Source organism: Delphinapterus leucas, chromosome 4 (genome assembly GCF_059928025.1).
Source record: "Delphinapterus leucas isolate spDelLeu-1000000601 "Yukka" chromosome 4, BTC_Dleu_Yukka2, whole genome shotgun sequence".
NCBI lineage: Eukaryota > Metazoa > Chordata > Mammalia > Artiodactyla > Monodontidae > Delphinapterus > Delphinapterus leucas.
This window is the reverse complement of record NC_143132.1, coordinates 34,816,255-34,840,460: the sequence shown is the minus strand read 5'-3', so window position 1 is coordinate 34,840,460 and position 24,206 is coordinate 34,816,255. Positions and strand designations below refer to the sequence as shown.

General features: G+C 33.3%; 1 protein-coding gene across 7 annotated transcripts in view; it reads left to right on the top strand.

Moving 5' to 3' along the window:
• GBE1 (1,4-alpha-glucan branching enzyme 1) overlaps nucleotides 1-24,206 on the top strand; it is a 297,233-nt gene that overhangs the window by 127,477 nt on the left and 145,550 nt on the right. For all 7 annotated transcript variants that reach the window (XM_089910389.1, XM_089910390.1, XM_089910391.1 and 4 more), the window contains 3 exons: nucleotides 18,326-18,451; nucleotides 19,298-19,433; nucleotides 21,929-22,019. In XM_089910389.1, coding sequence (XP_089766515.1) covers nucleotides 18,326-18,451; nucleotides 19,298-19,433; nucleotides 21,929-22,019 — 353 coding nt within the window. The remainder of the gene's footprint in view (nucleotides 1-18,325; nucleotides 18,452-19,297; nucleotides 19,434-21,928; nucleotides 22,020-24,206) is intronic.

Here is a 24,206-nt window from a genome sequence, read left to right as displayed (position 1 = left end):
ATTGGTAGTTTTACTGGCCTAAATAGTTTAAAATAAGATTTTTATTTTCCTAGAAAAATAAATGATGAAATCAATATAGTTTAACTTTTAGCTCTGCATTTCAACAGTGCCTGTGTTCTTGTGGGCTTGGGCTTGGGGGATGAGGGAAGGTAGACCTTCATATAAACATAAAATATATTCATATATATACACTCAGATATCATATGTAGTTTTTAAGTTGTTTAATTTTAACATAAAAAAATCTCTGAACATACTGCAAAGAAATACATATATCTTTCAGTTATATGTGTGAATCTCAAAATCTGACAAGATCCGAGTGTACAACTGACATTTAATATGAGGAATCAAAGCTCATTTTCTCATTTGCAAGCCAGTGTAAACTTCCAGCTTATTTACCACTCTCAAAGCATCTGCCATCCTCTGGTCTCCTGTAAATTTATAGTTTTTTACTTTTGTCTCTATTACATTCACATTCAGTTGAGAAATTTTACTTTTGTCTTTCTATTACCTTCACATTCAGTTGAGAAATTTAGCTGAGTCTACCTCTGTAGGATTTCTTGAATATTATTATTTTCATTGGTAGCTCAGACCTGTGTTGCCTTTTGTCTAAATTACTCCTGTGGCATTTCCACCACACAAGACAGTAGTTTTCAAAGATAGCTTTGTATCGCCATCACAGAAATAGGGCTCTGTGCTTTTAAACAGCTCCTGATGATTTGGTGGGTGAATTTGGAATTCACTGGCCTCAGAAATAGCATTGGGCCAAGGGTCAGGTGTTTTGGGTTATAGTTTAACCATTAGTAATTAGTTCACTGATTTTCTCTCTTGGTTCCTCAGTTTACTTGTTCAATATATATATACATATATATTTTATATGTCACAACTAATGACTTCATGAAGATACGTTTAAAGGATGAAAATGATCTAATGATGTAGATCATTATTATTTTTATCTTGTACTTGGCACTTTTTTAGCTGTTAATCCTAAACTCCTCAGTGTGGCGTTTCTATTTTCTTTATTAATCGAATAATTGTTGTTGTTTTAAACTTTCTTCTCTTCAGTGTGCCTGTTTTTTATTTGGAGATTCATGTAATCCTCCAGAATCGGGTTTTGTTACTCTCCTTGAATTTGTTTTTTCCACCTCTGGATATCTACTTTATTCCATTCACTTCCTAGAATGTCCCATTTTCTGTATTCTGCCTTTCCAAATCCATTTCCTTCTTCAAAATGGCTTAGAAGTTCCTTCCTTGTTGAAATAACATTATGATTGAACATCAATTTTCACATAGCCTCAGAACTTAACGTATGCTGTTTTTTAAATTATTCTCTGTTATCCTGTTCTCTCTGTGTCTCTATTTGTACATATGTGTAAATGTATGTACCCATACACACAATGTTGTTTTCATAATGAGCATCCTTGAGTTTGCAAGCAAGAAGGAAACTTCTAGATCATCCTTGTCCAATATTCTTGTTTTAGTTCAGAAAATTAAATTTTAAGGAAGTTATAGCTTGCCCAAGATTATGCATCTCTTCATGTTAGTAAGGTCTGAGTCTACAAAATACCAGCTCCTTAATGCTTGTTGCAAAATAAATGATCTGTTACTTGCTTAAGGTATAAATAAGAAAACATTATCAAGAGAGATGTTTTTATTTGCAGTATTTTTCATGACTATGAATAGTCTTCCAGGGATACTATTGTTCTTTTATGAGTTTAAATTTTTAGAGCATTTCAGTTTGAATTAAAAAATTATTATTTTGAGTGTTCAGTATATTAAAGGTACTATTTTAAGCGTTTTATTTGCTTAACAGCTTGTTCTATTTTAACCCTTGCTTAACAGTCCTGTGAGGTATAGATACTATCATTATTCCCAGTTTTAGCTGAAGAAAGTGGATGTTGGCTAGATTAAGTATCTTGTTCGATGTCATAAATGACTGAAACAATAATCAAACTGTGAAGTTTACCTTCTATTTTATCCTCTGCGATATATTGACTTATGTTGAAGTTGGGAGAACTGTAGTTAATCAGCTCAATCAAACTTTATTTTAAATGTGTGGAAACTTGGTGATTTGGCCACATGCTGATTAATAGAAACAAACCATCTATTTTTAAATGTAATTACACAGAGAGTAGATAAAATAAACATGGTAAATAGAATCCTGAATAAATAGTTGCCATGTTTTCAACTGTTTTTGCTTGCTTGCATTTTATATTTAAATGTATATGTTTATGTATTTAACCTAGAGCAGTTTTGCATTCTTTTTACAATATACTTGTCCAGAGAGTGATACCATTGCTTTATCAAGTTGAATTCATTTCTTGGATTCGATGCTGATGTCTCCCCTTTTGTCATTCGTGTATTTTCTTTGGTCATAATACAGCACAAATATTTCTTTTGCTTTGAGCTTTTTAGTCCATTGATTAATTTTCTCTTTCTTAATTTAGAAACTAGATTATATTCTTATTTTTTTCCAAAAGATGCAATGCATTTTTAAAGATTTGATTTAACTTATAAAGTCAGTTTTGTAAACATTGTTTTCAATAGGAAGCTCCCAGGTACAGTATTTTATATTCATATTTTTAATAATCACTGCAGGAAATGGGTAGCATTCTGTCTCTAGTTTTTTTTTTGAACAATACTAAATCTTATTTTCATATAATAATCAGAACCACAGTTTTTAGTAACCATAACATCTGTGGTCTCTGAATCTATGTTTTTTTTCAAAATCTAAACATTGTGAGACTTCTGTCATATTTTTATTCTCCAGTTGAGAGATCCATAAAAGAGTTGGAGCATCTTCCATTTTATTATTGTGGATCATGATATTTTTCATAGATTTTACTGTGCTCTTTAGGCAATTAAAATCATAAGGCTAAAATAAATACATAATTTAAGTTATTTTTCTTTTTTTTTTGCGGTACGCAGGCCTCTCACTGTTGTGGCCTCTCCCGTTGCGGAGCACAGGCTCTGGACGCGCAGGCTCAGCGGCCTAAGTTATTTTTCTTAAAATTATTTTATGTCAGTAACTCAATAAATTGTGTTTGAATATATGACTTATGTATCCAACTGATACATTTGTGGCAGTGGAGTTATAGCTCCCTCTTTTGGAAAGCCGAGGCATGGCATTTTGATTAAGATAAATTATTCTTTACAGATTTTCAGTTTACATAATTTCTTGAGCATATAAATGTAAAAAGAACATTTTTCTTTGGAGTGGTTTTCCTTTGGGATTTTAGAACATTAATAAAAGCATTAAACTTCCATATACATATGCACATATATATTTGTTGAGGCTTAAGAACTCAGTACAGGTCGTATGATATGAGTTGCAACCCAGGAAAACTTTATTTTGATATTTGAAATGCTTTCATTTTTATTTAAAGAAGAGTTATTTTTACTTTTTTGTAATTATTAAACATGATTTATAATGTATTTTAAAAAAACAGGACTTAAAACAATTAAGAAATATGGAAAGAAAACAGCAAAGTAGCATTTCTCAAAATAACAGCCTAGCTCTCCCTCCTACCATCCACTGTTTTAGTTTTTGTGAGTATTCTTCCTGATCTGTTTCTAGGCATTGATAGACTGTCTTTCTCCTTATCTCTCTGCCTCTCTGTATTTATATGCTATTTAAGAAAAAATCATAAAAATGTGATTATTCTATGCCTGCTGGTTCTCAATTTCCTTTTTTTCCCCCACTCAATATATCATGCAAATCTCAAAAAGTACATTATTGTTTGACTTACTTAAATAAACTCCATACTCATATAGACTGATATATACATAAGCTAGAAATTGATATTTACTCTAAGCATTCTACCTTGGCATAACTATTATAAAAAGAAGTAAAATCATATTAATGTACTTAATGGATATCACACAAATCTGTTTCTTTTTATAATGAAAGTAATTTTATAATAATTTTGTGCTTTCTTGAGATATTAAGATCAGGGTTCTGCCTTTACTACCATTGTTTAGAATAGCATTTTTGTTTTCTACCCTTTTGCTGTTTGCAGCTGAGCCTTAAAAATGCTCTAAATTTACCTGTAAATTGTTCAGTGGTGTTCAGTATCTTGCTGGACATGGTCTTAGATTTCATTGTGTAATTCTTTGTAACTTTGTCTACAGACTCTGAAGAAGTACTTTGGATTTAAAGATTTTCAGTTAATCATTACCATATCCCAAGATGACTATATAAATGTTATTTAAAAAAAGGTTTGCAAGAGTCAAAATAGGTTCTTTTACTTTAAAAAGTCTCATGTCTAACATCAATTTGATAGTTTTCATTTGTTTGTTTAATTTTCATAAATTACTTTTAGAACTTAATTATTTAATCAGCTTTCCTAAGAGGTTGAAAATACTACTTCAGCCTATGGAATCTAAATGGAGCTCATACAACAATACATGTTCATATATGTGTGTATATATAAATATATATATTACTATTATGAAACATGGTTGTGAACTGCCTCTGAATTTAACTCTCAGAATAGGCTTTATTTCATATACAAATCAGAATTTAATGAAATAGTATGAATTGAAGAATATACAGGTAATGGCTTTTGTTGCCTTTGGAAGTAACAATGTCATTGACATATGCATATTTATATTAAACTGGATTTTCTCCGTCATTATGCTAAATATTGTTAGTTTATTATGGCCAATTAATTCTATTTCATTAACTTAAGAAGTCACATTTATGTGACTCTCAACAGTTATGTTGAGAGGTTTGAAGAGATGATAATAATGAAATAATAATCCATGATGTCTTGCACTGCTAATTAGTGGGTGATTTTTGCAAACCTCTGTTCATGCAAATATTTTCATCATTCTTTCAAATGAATCTGTAAGTTAAACATGAAAGTACACCTTACTCACTTGTAAATCTTGAAACAAATAGGTAATTTTACTGTGGGTACTTCTAAAAAAATTTCTCATTTTATATTGGAGTGTAGTTGATTAACAATGTTGTGCTAGTTTCAGTTGTGCAGCAAAGTGATTCAGTATTATGTATGCCTGTATCTATTCTTTTTCAAATTCTTTTCCCATTTAGGTTATTACAGAGTACTGAGCAAAGTTCCTTGTGCTCTACAGTAGGTCCTTGTTGGTTATCTATTTTAAATATAGAAGTGTGTACATGTCAATCCCAAACTTTAATAAGTATTTGGTTGATGATTAAAGCAGTTATAAGCTATTCTGTAGGCATGGTCTTTTCTTAGAGCAATGATAAGCTGTGTCATAAACAGTTGTTTCTCAGCTGAGCATCAATCCTTTCCCTTTGTTCCTGAGACATGAACTCATTTTTAAATTAATAATTCTATCAAAAGTAATTCTAACATCTGAAGAATTAATCCTGTAGGTGCTTTCTTTTTCTTTTCAAAGCTTTTTTTTTTTTTGTCATTTTAGGCCCAGGTTTGGGCATACCTATAACTATTTGTTTTCACAGTGCTGGTACTTTTTAGACACATCTTAGGAGTTTTCTATTTTCACCCATCTAATCTTGAAATCTGGTCCATTCTCCTCCAATTCTTTAGGCCTCCACTTTCCAGGTTCTACCTCCAACTTTTCCTTATATGAGCCTGCTTTTCCACTTCATTTTTCAAACTTACTTTGCCTCTGCAATATCTCATAATCCAAATTTGGTGTGTTCTTTTCAAATGATGTCCTACTTTAGGGCAAAGCATCTTTCTCGTATTTTTTATGATGAGTACTGCTTCAAATGCCAGTTTAGTTTCAAATTATCCTCCACCCACCCCCAACATTTTCTTTATTTCCTCTGAGGATTCCTATGTATTGCCAACATCTGTTTCTTTTTGCATGATAATCATATCAACTCTGCTTATAAAATTTAAAATTTTAGTTTGAAACCAAATGTAGAATGAAAAGAATTTTCCCCAGGTAAACACTTTTTTTGTGATTATTTCTCATGAAAAAACTGATTCTGAATGTATATGTAATTATATATAGGGAAGTACAAATGGAAATTGAGCATGTGAACTGATTAATTGTGGCATGTCAATCATCTTTTGAGTTTTCTACTGCTCATGCCTATGGAGATAATGCCATTTTGTTAGATTAAGCATCATTCAGGGTTCTTAGGCAAAAAAGATTGATCTCCATATGATTTAACTGAAGTACTAGTTTCTTCCTTCCAGATCTTGCATGGGTGCCTCTACTAGATGCAGCAATCTAGCTGCAAGGGAGTGTGAAAACTGTGACTTTAAACTTTCCATCCTTTCTATAATAGGAAGAAATGCCAGAAAGTGGTTTGACTGACTGAAGAGCCAATATCATCTACAACTTTGCAATAAAGATTATAAATGGAATTCCTAAGAACATAGTATTGAAAAGACAATCATCCGATTTTAGTAATGGCATTTAAAGTAGCCATGATAAATATTGTTTTGCAAAATGATTTATGTGATACATAGTATAGAAACTGTGAAATATTTTAAATGATGGGTTAAACTATAGGGTAAGATCAGAAACTTGAATAGATTCACCATACTGTTTTATGAGGCCTTCTTAAGTGCAGGGGAAAATTTTTGATAAGTAAATCAGTGAGGACATTCACGGGTGTACTCAGGACCACAAATGAATAAATTTTGAGCTAGCTTGGTTGCCTTTCATGATTGAAAGTTTACAGAATGATTGTTTGAGAATAATTAGGGAGATTAGACTAGGAAGAATGAAAGCAAATTATAAATTATTACTGTATAAGAAATAAAATAAAAATTCAAAGTAGAGATTGAGATAAATTTTATTGCAAAATATGCCTTGTCTTTTGCAAAGGTGTTTATTATTATCAAGGTTTAGAAAATACAGTCCCTGTAACTTTAATGTTAGTTTTCTTTCCTGCATGATAACTTTTAAAAAATAAAAATCTATTCTTTATTATTGGAGCACTGGTCCCTGTAGCTACTTTGTCTTTTGCTTTCTCAGGTCTAGCTTTTATCTCCTAAGCTACTAGACTGCAGCTCACAGAATCAGAATCAAGGGTGACAGGTAGGGTGGTGATAGTGGATAGAAATAGGACTCGGGCATCTTTATTTTAAAATATTCCTCAGGTGGTTCTCATTGCACATCCAGAGTTGAAAACTGCTGTCAAAGACACATATAAAAGTCTAATATTCTCTTTACTGAATTCAGGGGGAAATGTTCATATTCCAACCATGTCACAGTTCAGCGTATACAAATCAGTTTCTACAAGTGTTTAATTCCCTCTGTTAAGGTCACAAGGGAATGTATAATACATTTTAGAAAGATAACTATAAAACGTATTCTTTTTCTCTTTCTGTTTTAGTGCTTATTGAAGTGAATCACAGGTATCTAGAAGATTAGACTGTCCATAAATATTGCACCCTTTATGTGAACATTGATTCTAGAAGTACTTTAAATGTATTGGCAGACTCTCTTTTTCTTATATCCATGTACTGTGAAATATCTTGCATTTATTTTACAGTCTTCCTTTGTCCTTCAGTGTGGGCATAGTAGATTTTAAATATGATTATAAAATCTGGAGAATTGAACACTTTCATTTTTCTTTAGGAGTATGTTTTTTAATAAAAGTATTTCATGCTTTTTTCTTCTAAATTATGTAGGCATTAATTTTTTTTAAAAGAGAGCTTTTGTTTAGTATTTGATCTTTTAATGCTGTGCCAGAAAAAGGAAGAAAATTACATTTTGTGACTGTTAGATGGGTATTATTTTTGGTTATATTTAATAGAAGTATTTGCACTTTGGCCAAGTAATAATAATGAATTCAAATAATAATGAATAATGGTATGCCTACAGGACCTTTTACTTGTGATAAAGTACATACTATATAATCTTTTATGATTTAAATATTTACATTTAAGCTGAATTCTTTTATTGAGTAGCACAGTTAAGTGTGTGTTAAATGTCAATATGAATTTTAACCCTCTTCAATTTAAGGTTTTCTGTTTTTTCACCCTTCAGTCTGTTCATCTTAACATCTTTCAAATATGCCAATAAGCTATAAATTTCCCCAAGTGACTCAGTATGCCCCCGATTGGAAAAAAAAAAAAGTCTCATGGATATATATATATATATATATGTGTGTGTGTGTAACATATATACATACACATATATATTATATATAATATTTATTTTATGAAATATATATGTATATATTTGAAAGCAGTGAACCATAGGTCACTGCACCTCAGCATATGGTTATTCTCTGAGCCTTATGCAGAAGTCAGGTGGGTAATTCCCTGACCTGTGTGCTTTATTGACTGCACTGTCAGAGAAGTTTCCCTGCTTCTCCAGAGAGCTTGTCACACTTGGAGATCACCAAGTTCATTTGCTGTTCTGTGCCTTCGCTATCTACATAAGATGGAAATATCTATGTTTAATAATTTAAATACACTTCAGCTATGAAGGTTTAAAGTAAATAGCTCTATTGTGGAGACTCCTATTATTTACCACTACTTCTTCCCATCGTCACTGTCTATCAGTTAACAAGAAATTATCCAAATGCATATGTTGAGTTTCGTATCTCACATGTAGTCATGTTCTATTTCCCATTATACTGTCTGCCTAATCAATTTCTCATGTGATGTGTATACTATGTGTTTCCTAATTCATACATACCTATTTGTAGTTCTTCCCCTAATACCACCTGCACCTGGAGAAATATGTGACGTTTGTGGAAGAAAAGAGTGATAGTGTTGCACTCTGTATTATGAAACCTTAACTTATAAAGAATATTTAAGTGTAACTCTGAATTCTTTTCATTATTAACTGTTTTCTTTATTTAATAGTTGTTAATTATATTCTTAGAGATAATCTCAATGTATATTAAATATATAATTACATGTTTTTGCAAAAGATCTTATGATTTTTTAGAATTACATATTCTGTATCTAGTTCCTGGAATTTCTCTAGATTTCCCTTAAGGGGTAAATTATTTCTCCCCCAGCCCTCTCATTTTATATTTTACTTTATTGCAATGGCACTTAGAGTGATTGCTTAAGAATCATATTCTTTTTTTCAAATGATTCAATTTATTACCATACAGACTTTTATAATTATACCTAATGAAATATTTTAAAGAGAGTTTTAACTCATCTTATGATAGTACCTCTCCCATCTAGCGCTTCTAAAAATACTTTTTAAGATTTTTTTTGTTGGTGTTATACCAGATCATAACTCTATTTACTTAATAGAATTCTAGCCTTCACTGCACATGGATGAGTCTCTTTGAAGCACACTTGTTCAGTAATGAAAACTCACTGATTTTTCCCCCTTTTCATAGCTTTTTTCTTTTATTACTATATTGATCTTCCAATATCTTGGAGTTTAAATCCTATATTTTTATATCATGTGTAATTCATCTGTTTTCTCATCTAAGACACCTAATCAATCTTTACCTGATTACAACATTTCAGCATTGTTCCTATTCTTTTCACTTAGGAGTAGTTATTCTCACTTGCTCAGGGATATCATTTTCAATGCCTGCATCCTAAATCTCACATAATCCCTTTGGATTTTGTCTTTTTGTAGTGACCTCACTTTATAAGGTTTTTGTTCAGGTAATGTACTTGAAATGAAGCAAACACTTTATCAGTTCTACTTAGTTGTTTCTTTATTTCGTTAAAGATTTTCCTCAGTCAAAAGACAGAAACAGAAAAAATATTATAGTTTTAATACTTCTTAACTAGACTAGAAGGTTGGGGAACTGGGATGGAACCCTATGGGAGTAATACTGCTTTTTATAAGTACAGGAGCATCTGTCTCTCTAAATCATTCTAAATAAGGACCTGCTTTTAGAAGAAGCAGATACTGATCTTCATTTATTTCTTTTTGGCAATATTCTGCAGTTTTTTCTCTCCCTTGTGTAAGTATTACAGAAGTGGATGTTTATATCTCTGTAATTCTAATTGTTGTTAAATCAGGAGTAAAGTAGCCATGAGTACTATACCTCAAAATTAATCTCTTTTTATTCCGTACATTAGTGTCCTTTATACAAAAGTTTGATATAATTTGGTATGATACTTTTTGTCATGTTACAAATTTATTTTTCATAGCTAGTATACTTAATCTTTTCTTGTAAGGAAAGTTTTTTTTCTTTAATTAGTGGCTTCGTTTTTGTTAGTGAAATCCTTTAACTCTTCCTAATCAAGCTGTTGTTATAGGATTTAACCTTGGAAAATTTCTTATTAAAGAAAAAAAAAAACCTGAATTGTGATGGCATGTTTTAAAATAAGAAATTTTATACAAAGCAAAAATAATGGGAGCCAGTGAAAATTCATCAATAGGTTATTTTTTTTTTTCATCAATAGGTTATTGCTTTTGAAGTTCAACTGATTTGTTTCTTTTCTTCATCAAGCTACTAGCAAGGATATTGCCTTTTCTTTCTCTTCTTTTGGATAGTGTCCAGTATCCAAAGAGCTTAGGGGGCTTAATCTAATCACTTAATCTCTTTTTCACTTCCCTCAATCCCTGAACGTTGTAGATGTAAAGGACATCACCAGGATGTGACAACTTTTTATGATAACTTTATATGCACATGGCTTGTGTCAGGTTGTTTGTTTAATTGAAAATTATGAAGTAGATTATGAAACAAAGATGGAGACCTCCAAAATGTATGAACTTCAATATCTAGAAAAAATTAAACGAAATTTAAAAATTTTCAAGAGACAGAGTAATTTTATTTGGTTACTATAGCAGGCTCAATATCTAAATAATGGTAATGTCAATTATAGCTCATATATAGCCCCAGTTTATATAATTTTACCGATCAATTATATGTAGTTTTAAGAAAGTATATCCACAAAGTGGTCATTCGTATATCAGGACCTTATTATTATTAGAAAACTGCCATGATACTTTTATTGGTTTCTTGGTTTTCTTTTCTCATTAATTGAAATATAAACTCAAGTTCACAATGAAATAAATAGCCTTTTAATATCAGTGTTTCTGATATTCCTAATTAGAAAATGCAGAATGAAAAATTAGTATTATTATTGACAACTGATCATCTATTTATTTAAATAGCCCCATCTCTGGTTTTAAAAATTAATTTTTATTGGAGTTTAGTTGTTTTGCAATGTTGTGTTAGTTTCTGCTGTGAAGCAAAGTGAGTCAGCTATACGTATACATATATCCCCTTTTTTGGATTTCCTTCCCATTTACGTCACCACAGAGCACTGCATATAGTTTCCTGTGCAATACAGTGGGTTCTCATTAGTTATCAATTTTATACATAGTAGTGTATATATGTCAATCCCATTCTCCCAGTTCATCCCACCTCCCTTTCCCCGCCGGTAGCCATACATCCATTCTCTACGTCTGTGTCTATTTCTGCTTTGCAAATAAGTTCATCTGTATCGTTTTTGTAGATTCTACATATAAGTGATATTATACGACGTTTGTTTTTCTCTTTCTGACTTACTTCACTCTGTATGACAGTCTCCAGGTCTGTTCATGTCTCTGCAAATTGCACAAGTTTGTTCCTTTTTAATGGCTGAGTAATATTCCGTTGTATATACGTACCACATCTTCTTTATCCATTCTTCTGCTGATGGACATCAGGTATTAGGTAGAAAAAATAGCTCCTTAGCTTCTCCTTATGGAAAATTTAGAACTTTTATTTGCATCATGTAAAGACTGACTCTTTTTTGTTCAACCCCTGGAAATAATTACATGAGAGTAGGCTAGCAGTAAAAACTGCGTATTACAAATTCACTTTTTTGAAGGCCCTCCTATCAGTTCTGAAGCTCAGCAACATTTATTCTGAATGAGTTTGCTTTTCCTGAGAATTGTCAAGGACTTACTTTGTTTAATGAAGGTCACTGAAATGCATTGGTATATGTTGGTCTACTTTTTGGGAGTAGGAAGTTAATAAGAGATAAAATGTGTTATTTAGACTACTCATTAAGATAACTTTTTCAACTCTTTCTGACACTGACAAGATTTAACTAAATTTAAGTACATTACATTTTATTCTTAGAAGAGTGATTGCCTCCGTTTTTTTTCTTTATTTCTATATCGTTTCCTATGGTGGTTGCACAGATTTGGTGTCTTTTAAACAACAGAAATTTTTTCTGTCACAGTTTTGGACCAGAAGTTAAAAATCAGTATCACTGGGCTGAAATCAAGGTGTTGGCAGAAACATACTCCGTCTGGGGAGAATCTGTTCCTTTCTATTTCCAGCTTCTGGTGGCTGCTGACATTCCTTGGCTAGTGTCTGCATCACTCCAGTCTTTGCCTCTTTGGTTACATTGCTTTTTTCTCTCCTGTCTATGTGCAGAATATCCCTCAGCCTCCTTCTTATAAGGATATATGTGATTGCCCTCCTGGAAAATCTGAACAATCTTTCCATTTTAAGATCTTTACTTTAATTACATCTGCAAAGACCCATTTTTTGCTATATAAATTATCATTCACAGATTCTAGAGAAGTAGGATATGAACATATGAAATGAGAGGCCATTTTTCAGCCTCTCAAAATGATAAAGAGATTCTTTCTTAAGTAACCTTACTGAATCTTAAAATTGGCCCAAGCAAGGATAACAAACAAACAAAACTGAAAAAAATTTGTACTCGTACGTCCTATTTTTTATTTTAATTTTTAAATTTTTTTGGCTGTGCTGTGTCATGCGAGATCTTAGTTCCCCCTGCAGTGGAAGCATGGAGTCCTAACCACTGGACCACCAGCGAATTCCCTATGTCCTTTTGTTTTGTTTTGTTTTGATTTTGCGGTACGTGGGCCTCTCACTGCTGTGGCCTCTCCCGTTGTGGAGCAGAGGCTCTGGATGCGCAGTCTCAGTGGCCATGGCTCATGGGCCCAGCCGCTCCGTGGCATGTGGGATCTTCCCGGACCGGGGCACGAACCCGTGTCCCCTGCATCGGCAGGCAGACTCTCAACCACTGCGCCACCAGGGAAGCCCTATGTCCTAGTTTTTAACAAAGGTTAGTCATAAAATTTTAGTTGAATTAAAATGAGATTTAAGAACTTCTTTTTAAATTATATTAAGGTATTTTAAAGTTTTAATAATTATATCTATGCATTAAAAATAATGTTTATGCTATGTTAATTGTAAATATTAAAAGCACATATTTATTTCTTCAGGATTCTGGCCATTGGTTGAACCATCAGATTCTCCTCTGGAATATCACTTATTTTTCTACTTAATTATAAACTTGTGATTACTTTTTCTAATGCTCTGTTTTATTTTTGTCCCACTCACTTCTAAAAATTACTTAAAAAGTATTATATGTTCGATACGTGTGTATTTCTTTCTCTATATACACACACGTATTTTTTGTCACATTTTAAACACACACAACAGAATACTCATATTTAGCGTTGCATGTTGGTATGACTGTACCCATTGTTTAAAAAATATGTATATAATATCAATTATATATTTTACATATTATATACATATTACATATAGTATCAATTACGTTAGATATTATTATATAAATTAGAGGTAATTTAAAAGAGGAGGATATAACATTGCTTCATAAATTAGAAATCACTTTTATTGCTTATTTATTTTGACCTGTACCCTACTAAATAGTTATCTTTATTAATAATTTTTTTCCTTCATAGCATGTTGTTGTGATTTTGGTAGTATAATCTGGGCAAATCAAATTATATTTTTCAATATCTGTGCCTTTTCTCTTCGTCTTCTACACGTTCAGTCTTGAAACCCAGAGTTACATGCAATACCATTTTCCAGAGTATCCTACCACTTCTAACCAGCTGAACACATCCACTGTTTTCATATAAAATTGTTGGCCACCTGAGGAGCATCTTATCTCAGTGATTTTTTGGTCCAAAGGAACAATAGTCTTTGACAAGAACCATTTCAAAAGATATTCCTAGATTGAATGAATATACACACACAAACACAAGTTTTTAGGTCTTCACTGTTTTACCAAACTGTTTCTTATATTGTATATTTGAGTTTTAAATGTCATTTTCTAAATAAAATTTGACTTCATACAGTTCACTAAGTCAATTTGACTTTTGCACAGGTAGAGGTTTATTTTATTCACTTCTTTATTTAATTTAATAATGTCTTTTGATGTTAACCTCCCATAAGTCAAAGAGATAATTTGGCTCATTAGAAAAGGAGCCTAATGACATTTTTACCATGTTATAAAATGTTATAATTACACAAATTATCAATTTGCCCTACAAAAGTTCGTCATGATATTATTTTCATTAGTATATTTCTTTAAAGTGATTATATATATATTTTTTATTGGAGTGATATGTGGTAATATTAATATACTTTTTTTTTTTTTGGCCGCACGACTTGTGGGATCTGAGTTCCCTGACCAGGTATTGAACCTGAGCCTTCAGCAGTGAAAGCATGGAGTCCTAACCACTGGACCACCAGGGAATTCCCTAATATACTTTTTAAAGTTTTATGTTTAACACTGTGTCAATATATTTAAAGTGTATGTATATACACACATATATATGGAACTTGGTAGCACAGGTCCACAAATATGTACACAATTGTATAATTCATCTATTTGCAATCCTTATCAGAATACTTATTTTTTTCTGATTTATAGAAGCTCTACAAGTGAAATGAATTGATAACAATATAGAAAGATACAACTGGAAAATAAAAGCTATTAATAATTTCTCTATCCATAGGCAACCATTTGTATATATGTACATTAGGAAGATGCAGTACATTCTTTTTTATAACTTGAAAGAATTTTCTTGCAACCTTCAATATAATTCAGTGGTATAATTTTTAACAAGCATACACTATTCAGTCATTCACTTTTTGCTAATAAAAGTAACACTAAGATTAATAGATAAGAATATAGTTCTTTGGGCACTTCTCTGATTATTTCTACAGGGCAAACATCTATAATTAGAATTGCTGAGTCATTGAGAATTACTTTTTTTTGAATTTTTGATCCTATTGCCAAATTGCTATTTAGAATGTTCATACTATTTTATACTCATACTAGTAGTGTTTGAGACTTTCAGTTTGCTAGTACCAAGTGAATTCTTCTACCCATCAGCTATTAGACTTACTATCATTGAAAGATCAATCAAGCTAGAGCTTTCTTTTCAATTTGCTATATAACATGTTCTATTTTGAGGTTGTAAATTAAATGATATAAAGTTTTATCTAAAAAATCTGAATCTGAACTCAAGAGAGCACAAACTCAGTAAGTACACTCATCTCTCCCCTTTCTCCCCCCTAAAACGCTTCAGGAGCAAAATTTAGTCCAGAAGGTTATATTTTTTACTCATTGGAAGGTCTCTCAAGTTTGGGTTATTTAGATTTACTATAATACTCTTATTTGTTATCACAGCAACTTAGGAACAGTAAATCAAAGGTGAGGTAAGGTGGGTACTGTTGGCAAGTGTGTTTACTAGTAAAATCTAAACTGCTATAGCAAAAATACATCCAAAATTCAGGAGCCTAAAGAATAGAGAAGTGAATTTACCGTTTATGTAATGATTACAGTGAAGTGTTCTAGATGTGGTGGGAAGATTTGTTTTACGTATCATTTAAGGATCCAGGCTCTGATTTTATTGCTAAGAAAAAAGGAAGGAATTAGATAATTAAAAGTTTCCACCCCAAGAAGCAAAATTAATAAAAATGATGAACAAAAATGTCTAATATAAAACACTAATAGAAATGAAGAAATAGAACTTTTGGTAACAAAAATATTGAAGTCATTCAAAATGAGTAAGTCATCCATTGTCAGGTGTAGGATTTGATTTTGCCGTACCTTCAAGCTCATAAGTTAACCTGTTACTGTTTCATGGATTCTGGCAGAAAACACAGGACTCCTGAGTCAGAGATAAATGACTTTATTACTCATGGCACAGGATGTGCATCATACTTGCATTAGTTCCCCTTGCTTTCTAAGTCTTATAGGGGTGACACTATAGGGTCTAGATGGATGCTATGCACACAGCTAGTTTGCCTCATAGGTGAGGAGTATTTACCTTGGGGAATGATTTCTTTTATAGCATGCAGTAAGGAAAGCTGTCCATTGTCTTCAAGGGAGACATTATCTCATTCCTCAGGGTTGCTTGCTACAAACACAACTCTGAGAAATGGCCTCTGTCATCAATAGGACCTTATATTCTTGCTGTACCCAGCAAAACATGTAGGAGTGAGAAAGACCCATAGAAGGACTGTTCCTTCCAACTTCCATCACTCAGTACCCTCTGAAGACATTCATGTGTACAGCAAGATAAATAAGTTAATGTTCCAAAGAATGTGGAAATTATATTCAGCATAAGGAAATTCTTCATGTTCTTTGCTTAAAGTTTCAAATATTCTCTCTGCCAGCAGACACCTTGAAAAATACTTATTGGTTCATGATCATCCTTTGGAGGGGTTGTAGAGCCATTTGCAAAAAAGAGAAAAGATAGGTGGATGGATTAGGCAGGGTGCTATCCATTGAAAACTGATTTCTGGTATTTTATTTCCCCATTACCTGTCCTGGGTTGATGAGTGAATAAAAAGCCTTTTCTCAAATATATCACTGTGTGTATTATACTAGAAAGTTATGTGACTTAAGGGACATATTTTGGGGAATAAAATACTCTGGGACTGGGTTGATCCTATTCATTCATGTTTTGTGATTACTATTTGAATAATAGAAACACTTAGTTGTGATGGGCTTTAATAAGTGGGAGGCACAGCTAAGGAGATAGAATTGAGCTCATGTAAGTTAGATGTTCCTTTTCACCAGTCACCTGTCCCCTCCTCCTTAAATCATGATTTATTCTTTTTCTGTATATGAAGGAAGTGCCATTAAAGCCTGTTAAGAAAAAGGAAGTGAGTATCAGAAGCTCTGCTTAGCTTTTGGTTCTGCCAGTTGGTGACTTTGGGACTTCTGGCTACTCACTTAATATTTGGGTTATAAAGATTCTCTGGGGGCTTCCCTGGTGGCGCAGTGGTTGAGAGTCCGCCTGCCGATGCAGGGGACACGCGTTCGTGCCCCGGTCCGGGAAGATCCCACGTGCCGCGGAGCGGCTGGGCCCGTGAGCCATGGCCGCTGAGCCTGCGCGTCCGGAGCCTGTGCTCCGTAGCGCGAGAGGCCACAGCAGTGAGAGGCCCGCGTACAGCAAAAAAGAGTCTCTGGAATCAAGTGAGATATGACTATGAAAGCCCTTTCTAAACTATAAAACATTCTACAAATATTTAATGACCAAGAATTATGCATACTTGAGCTTTTCTCTATTAAAGGAGACCAAAGAATATATTCTTTCTCAACGCTGAGAGCATATTGATCATTCAGCATTCAGGTCAGCTACTGATCTGAACATTTTTTGTCACACTCTACCTACTCTTAGAAGGTTTAATTAATTAAAAAAAAAACTTAAAACTATACCTGGAAGCTCTGTTCACTGTTTAACCATGCTGATAAATTCAAAGCCCTCTATTCAGTACTAAGTCTAAACTGGTGGATTCCGTAAAAGTTGCCTTTGCATTTTTTTTTTTTTTTTTTTTTTTGCGGTACGTGGGCCTTTCACTGTTGTGGCCTCTCTCCCGCTGCGGAGCACAGGCTCCGGATGCGCAGGCTCAGCGGCCATGGCTCACGGGCCCAGCCGCTCCACGGCATGTGGGATCTTCCCGGACCGGGGCACGAACCCATGTCCCCTGCATCGGCAGGCGGACTGTCAACCACTGCGCCACCAGGGAAGCCCTGCATTTTTATTGTTATTTTTTATACTGATAGCAATAGTGATACTATTGGCAAATATAGGAACAAATGGTTAAAAAGGAAAATGTTTGGTTTCATATGGTAAAGCATACTTGGAATAAGGTGTAGAAGAAATTGAGAAGTGGAAAATATTTGTAGGGTAGTGTGTGTGTTTGTGTGTATTATAATACAATTATTAGTCAAAACCCATGTTATCATTAATTGCTATGAAAAGGAAAAGGAAGAGATGGTGATATAACTCATGACTTTTTAAAAAAATATACTAGGATCAGTTCCTTCTGTTGATTGATTTATTGACGGTAGCTTCCAATAATATTCATGTCTTTTTCCTATCTACTGTATGCTTACTTTAATTAACTACTATAATGGTTGGTTGGCAATGATGAAAATTGCCAGAGAATCATAAAATATTCAAGCTGGAAATGACTTTAGGGATCATATACCATGGCAGATGAGGAGAGCAAGGTCCATAGAATTTAAACATCCTTAAGGTAACACATCTGGAAGGCAGTTTCGGTTCTTAAGATCATTCCTCCTTTTCTTACTTGTCACAGTGCTCATAGAGTATCATGCGTTATCTTAGAGTTTTGAAAGTATTTTAAGGCCATAATATCTTGTTCTCTTTTTAGGTTGTTATTAGGAGTAAAAGTGGAGAGATCTTGTATCGTATTTCACCGTGGGCGAAGTATGTGACTCGTGACAGTGATAATGTGAATTATGATTGGATACACTGGGATCCAGAACACCCATATAAAGTGAGAACAACTCTTTAAATAAATGCATGTTCCAATATTTCTAGGAGAATTAGTTTTTACTTTTATAACTTTTATTGTAATGTTCAACTTCTCTCTTCACCACTGGTTTAATATTTTACATCATAATGTACTCATTTGCTATATATATATATATATATATATATATATATGTCCATCATCTGTAGCCAATAAAATATAAAAGTGAGTTTTTGTTTTATCGTGTGTTTCTGAAGTTGTGGGCGGGGGAAGAACACTAAATCTCTATGTACTGACCTATAAGGGATACTGATTTTTGAAAATTTTAGCTACAATTTCTGATTAACCAAAGACTCTCCAGTGGTGTAATATTTCTCACTGTCATGGACTTGAAGCAGGATCAGTGTCCTTAGGAACAACGAATAGTCAAGACATCTCGTGAATGTATTAATTAGGGTAATTTTTTAAGCCTGTCTTATTGATAAGAGTTATAGGTATCTTGGAGCTCACTTTTCTGTCCTTTAAGTTATCAAAGCTTGTTGATAAATGCTTTGCATTTAATAATTATGTATGTATTTCACAGTTCTTATGTTTTCTGTAAGGCTTAGGCTCAAAATACATCTTCACTCAGTGATAAGGCATAAGCCATCGCATGACTACTCTTTTCAAATAGGTCTATTACCATGATCCTAAAAAGGATCTTTTTTTTCAAAAGAAAGTTTAATGGAGGCAGCCAGTGCCTTTTATACGTGAAAGTAGTTTCAAAGTGTTTGACTGAGTTAATTCATCATTTCATTTAACATGCTTAATCTGTTAGTGTCATACCTGCATTTTTGGCTTAATTCTATATGTAATTTTAATATTCTGTAGTTTAAGCATTCCAAACCAAAGAAGCCAAGAGGTCTACGAATTTATGAATCTCATGTGGGAATTTCTTCCTATGAAGGAAAAATAGCTTCTTATAAACATTTTACATGCAATATACTACCAAGAATCAAAGACCTTGGTAAGTAATAACTCTGATTTTTATTCAGATAAAATTTTAATGAGTCTGTTCTCTTATTAGAGAAGCTAATTACAAGTGTCTCTTTTATTGTGTTAAGAGATTAAATATGTAATAGAAATGCATGTTATTTTAGGCTTCTCAAATTGCCCCGTAATAGTGATAGCATAGAAAAGAGAAATGGAATTAGAACATAAGAATTCAAGATATTATTTCAATTTTAATGTGAAATGATGGCTTCCAAAATTATAGATAAATATGTAAGCATAATTACTTTTCTACAGGAGAGTTTTGTTTTGTTTTGTTTTTGCGGTATGCAGGCCTCTCACTGTTGTGGCCTCTCCAGTTGTGGAGCACAGGCTCCGGACATGCAGGCTCAGGGGCCATGGCTCACGGGCCCAGCCGCTCCGCGGCATGTGGGATCTTCCCAGACCGGGGCACGAACGCGTGTCCCCTGCATCGGCAGGCGGACTCTCAACCACTGCACCACCAGGGAAACCCTACAGGAGAGAATTCTTATCAATTTAAGTGGTCATTGGTTATAGCCTGTTCATTTTAGTCTGTTAGGGAAAAAAATCTTACATTTGTAAGGTGACTAGAACTCATTTTGTTTCAGAGTCATTGTATATATAGCTCCTGTCTGGATGACTTTTAGACAGATATTTGTGGTGCATCTTTCTGTGTGAGTCACATTGGTCTAGGTGTTTGTATTGGACTCTAATGACACAAACCCTGTCTTCATGGGAACAAGCAGGAGAGTGAATAGTGTACTGCTGAATTATTGATTCAGAATGCTTTAGATCTGTTATTTTCTTTTTATAGGTAATGCTTTTTATCATTTCTCAGCATATTAGCACCTGCTACAGTGGCTAGGCAGGAAGATAAACTACATTTAATTAGTCTGCTTCTGGTAGGCAGTCCACATTTTGGCTAGAGGAAAAGTTTCTCATGGTTGAAATTTTTAGTTATATAGGGATCTTGATTACCTGAGATGGTGAGGTCAGGTTCCAGAAATCAAAATTAATTAAATGTTTGGATAATTTAATATAAATTATATTTAATAACTATTATATTAATATTGTTATACTTGAGATGGTCTCTCATTTCATACTGTAATAAATTGTTTATGACCTGGATCTTGCAGAAATTTCAGCAGAACAAGGATTTTCTTATTCATCTTTGTGTTTGAATTACCTAGCCCAGTACTCTGGCCATAAGTAAGTTTAGGAATGGTTAATGACATAAAATGTATGATAAAAGCTATAAATTGTTACTTGGTCAGAAGAATAATATTGATTACATAATAGAGAAATAAACTACAAACTCTGTATTTTGTGACTAAGTATTATACTTGGTTTATATTATTGAGCAGTAGTTTATATACATATTTCTACCAGGCCTGATAGAGTTAATTTGTTTCTTTTTTTAACAATAAAGCCAACAGTAATAACTTTTCAACAGATTCTGAATCATGGAGTTTATGTTATCCTTTAAACTTATGAATCCTCAATTCTGAACGTGAATCGTAATTGTTCCAATATTAATTATGTACTAAAATATGTGCACAAGAAGTTATATTGACATGAATTAGACTTTGAGAACAGAATAGGAATATTTTCTTTGCATGTTGCAGAAGGCAATTAAATCATATTTGAAAATTTTACCATATTTTACTTTGAAGAAAATGATTTTTTTAGTTTTTTAAAAGACCAAAGTTTCTTCTACTCTGATTATTTGCTTACATTAAAAACACATTAATAAATATATTTGTGTTAAGGATTTTTAAAAATACATACCTATCTTTTTGAGTCAGTTCATTTGAGTCAATTTATTTAGTGTTAAAGCAAAACATTTTCAGATAGAGAAAGGAAGGATGTATGTGGGTGTACGTGTGTGTGTGTATACGTGTGTGTGTGTGTGTGTGTGCACGTGCGCACACATGTGAGCCCATGAATGACTGTGGAGTAATTTTATAGGTCCTAGAAACAGTGGAAAATGGAAGCATTAATGCTGGCTTTATAAAAGCTACCTTGTAGAAAAATGGATTCAGTGGTATGGTATATCTTATGTTAGAAAAAAGAGAAATATAAAGAAAAAGGTGAAATAAAAAGTACATGGCCTGCAATCAGTTACTTTTATTTGGCTTTCACAATCTTCGATATGAATATTACAAGTGCAACTGAAGTTTAGCATATGCAGATTGCCATCTTTAATATTCTAAAGCCAAATTAAGTATATTTGCATATCACTTATTACTTATTAAAATGAAGACATTTCAAATAGCTATACTATAACCCTCAAGAACTAACTGTCTGATTTTATGTTAGAAGGTCAGACAAGCAAAGATGTTAAAGTAGTAGAACTTTTCAAAATGACCAAATCTTCTAGATTATATGTAAAATGTAATGCCTTTTGAACAGGGTGCTGTGTTTATATATTGTTTTCATTACTTTTTAAAAATGTGGCTCTTAATCTCTATTTGACCTTTGCTTATACAGGATACAATTGCATTCAGATGATGGCGATCATGGAACATGCTTACTATGCCAGTTTTGGTTACCAAATCACAAGCTTCTTTGCAGCTTCAAGGTAAAATGAAAGAAATTATATCCATTCTTGTTTGAACAAAACATTTAAAAAATGAAATGAATTTCTATATTTTGTGTGATGTCTTATAACCTATTTTAGGGTTAACAGAGCTAATAGAAGCTGAGCATTTTCTTTTATTAAGATCATAGACTCTCATCTCATCAAGCCTTAAAGTCTGGCCTGATTTAACATTGCTTTTCACAAAATGATTTCTGGTACAGAATATCCAGTTAGCCTGCTGAAATTGTGATATGTTCGGAGGCCTAAGCTTCAGTCAGAAAATCCTGACTTATGGAAGCCATTATTGCTAGAGCTCATATCCTTTTCTGGAAAGAGATTGACTTATGTAGGAAGGTAACTGAGGAGGCCCTTGGTGGGATATATACTACCCACAGAAGGACTGTCCTTCTTCCCAGGGTGAAATCCAAGGAATATTGCTCTCTGGGCAGAAAGACATCAAGGGGTCCTATGCAGAGAGGTACTGACCCGAATAACCATAAGTTGAACAAGTCCAACATTGTCTCTGCCACATGGAGCACAGGGTGGTGGCATACAGACATAAATCCAATAATCATACATATTATGATTTCCACATGTAATAAAAGCTAAGAAGAAGATGGCAGATTTCTCCAATAACATAGAATCAGGGGTCTAATCAGTTTAGATTAGATCTGAACTGATGTTACAACTGAGATCTAAAACATGATTAAGAGATAAACAGTTTTCAAATCTAAAAAAAAGAGTTACCTGGGGGGAGGAGTGAAGTGGGAGTAGGTAGATAGCATTCCAGACATACAGAAAAGATACTGGTCCCTTCACCTGTTTGTCTTCATAGGACTTCTCTTTGAACGAGTTATCTGTCCTTGCTGTCTCTAATTCCTCCACTCCTCTTCTTTCTTGAACTCATTCCAAGTACACGCTCCACCACTTTGCTGAAACTGCTCCTGTCTAGGATACTGTTGCCCTCTGCATTGTAAAGTCAATCATCAGTTCTTAGCTTACTTGTCAGCAGCATTTGGCACAATTGATTACTCCTACCTTCTTGCAACTTTTTTCTTCTCTTGGCTTTCAGAATATTAAACTTTCCTGTTGTTTTTCTCACATGTTTTGTTGCTTCTTCTTTACTTCGTTTGCTCTTTCTCACCAATAAAGATGGGCCATTCCAGTGTTCAGCCCTTGGCTTCATTCCTTCCTGTATCTATATGAAGAATTAAGGTCTCATCCATTCTGATGACTCAAATACACTTTATTTTATTTTGAATTTTATTTTATTTATTTTTTTATACATCAGGTTCTTACTAGTTATCCATTTTATACATATTAGTGTATATATGTCAATCCCAATTGCCCAATTAATCACACCACCCCGCTGGCTGCTTTCCCCCCTTGGTGTCCATACGTTTGTTCTCTACATCTGTGTCTCAATATCTGCCCTGCAAACCAGTTCATCTGTACCATTTTTTAAGTTCCACATGTGTGCGTTAATATACTATATTTGTTTTTCTCTTTCTGACTTACTTCACTATGTATGACAGTCTCTAGATGCATCCACGTCTCTACAAATGACCCAATTTCGTTCCTTTTTATGGCTGAGTAATATTCCATTGTATATATGTACCACATCTTCTTTATCCATTCGTCTGTCGATGGGCATTTAGGTTGCTTCCATGACCTGGCTATTGTAAAGAGTGCTGCAGTGAACATTGGGATGCATGTGTCTTTTTGAATTATGGTTTTCTCTGGATATATGCCCAGTAGTGGGATTGCTGGGTCATATGGTAATTCTATTTTTCGTTTTTTAAGGAACCTCCATACTGTTCTCCATAGTGGTTGTATCAAGTTACATTCCCACCAACAGTGCAAGAGGGTTCCCTTTTCTCCACACCCTCTCCAGCATTTGTTGTTTGTAGATTTTCTTATGATGCCCATTCTAACTGGTGTGAGGTGATACCTCATTGTAGTTTTGATTTGCATTTCTCAATAATCAGTGATGTTGAGCAGCTTTTCATGTGCTTCTTGGCCATCGGTATGTCTTCTTTGAAGAAATGTCTATTTAGGTCTTCTGCCCATTTTTGGATTGGGTTGTTTGTTTTTTTAATACTTAGCTGCATGAGCTGTTTATATATTTTGGAGATTAAATATTTGTCCGTTGATTAATTTGCAAATATTTTCTCCCATTCTGAGGGT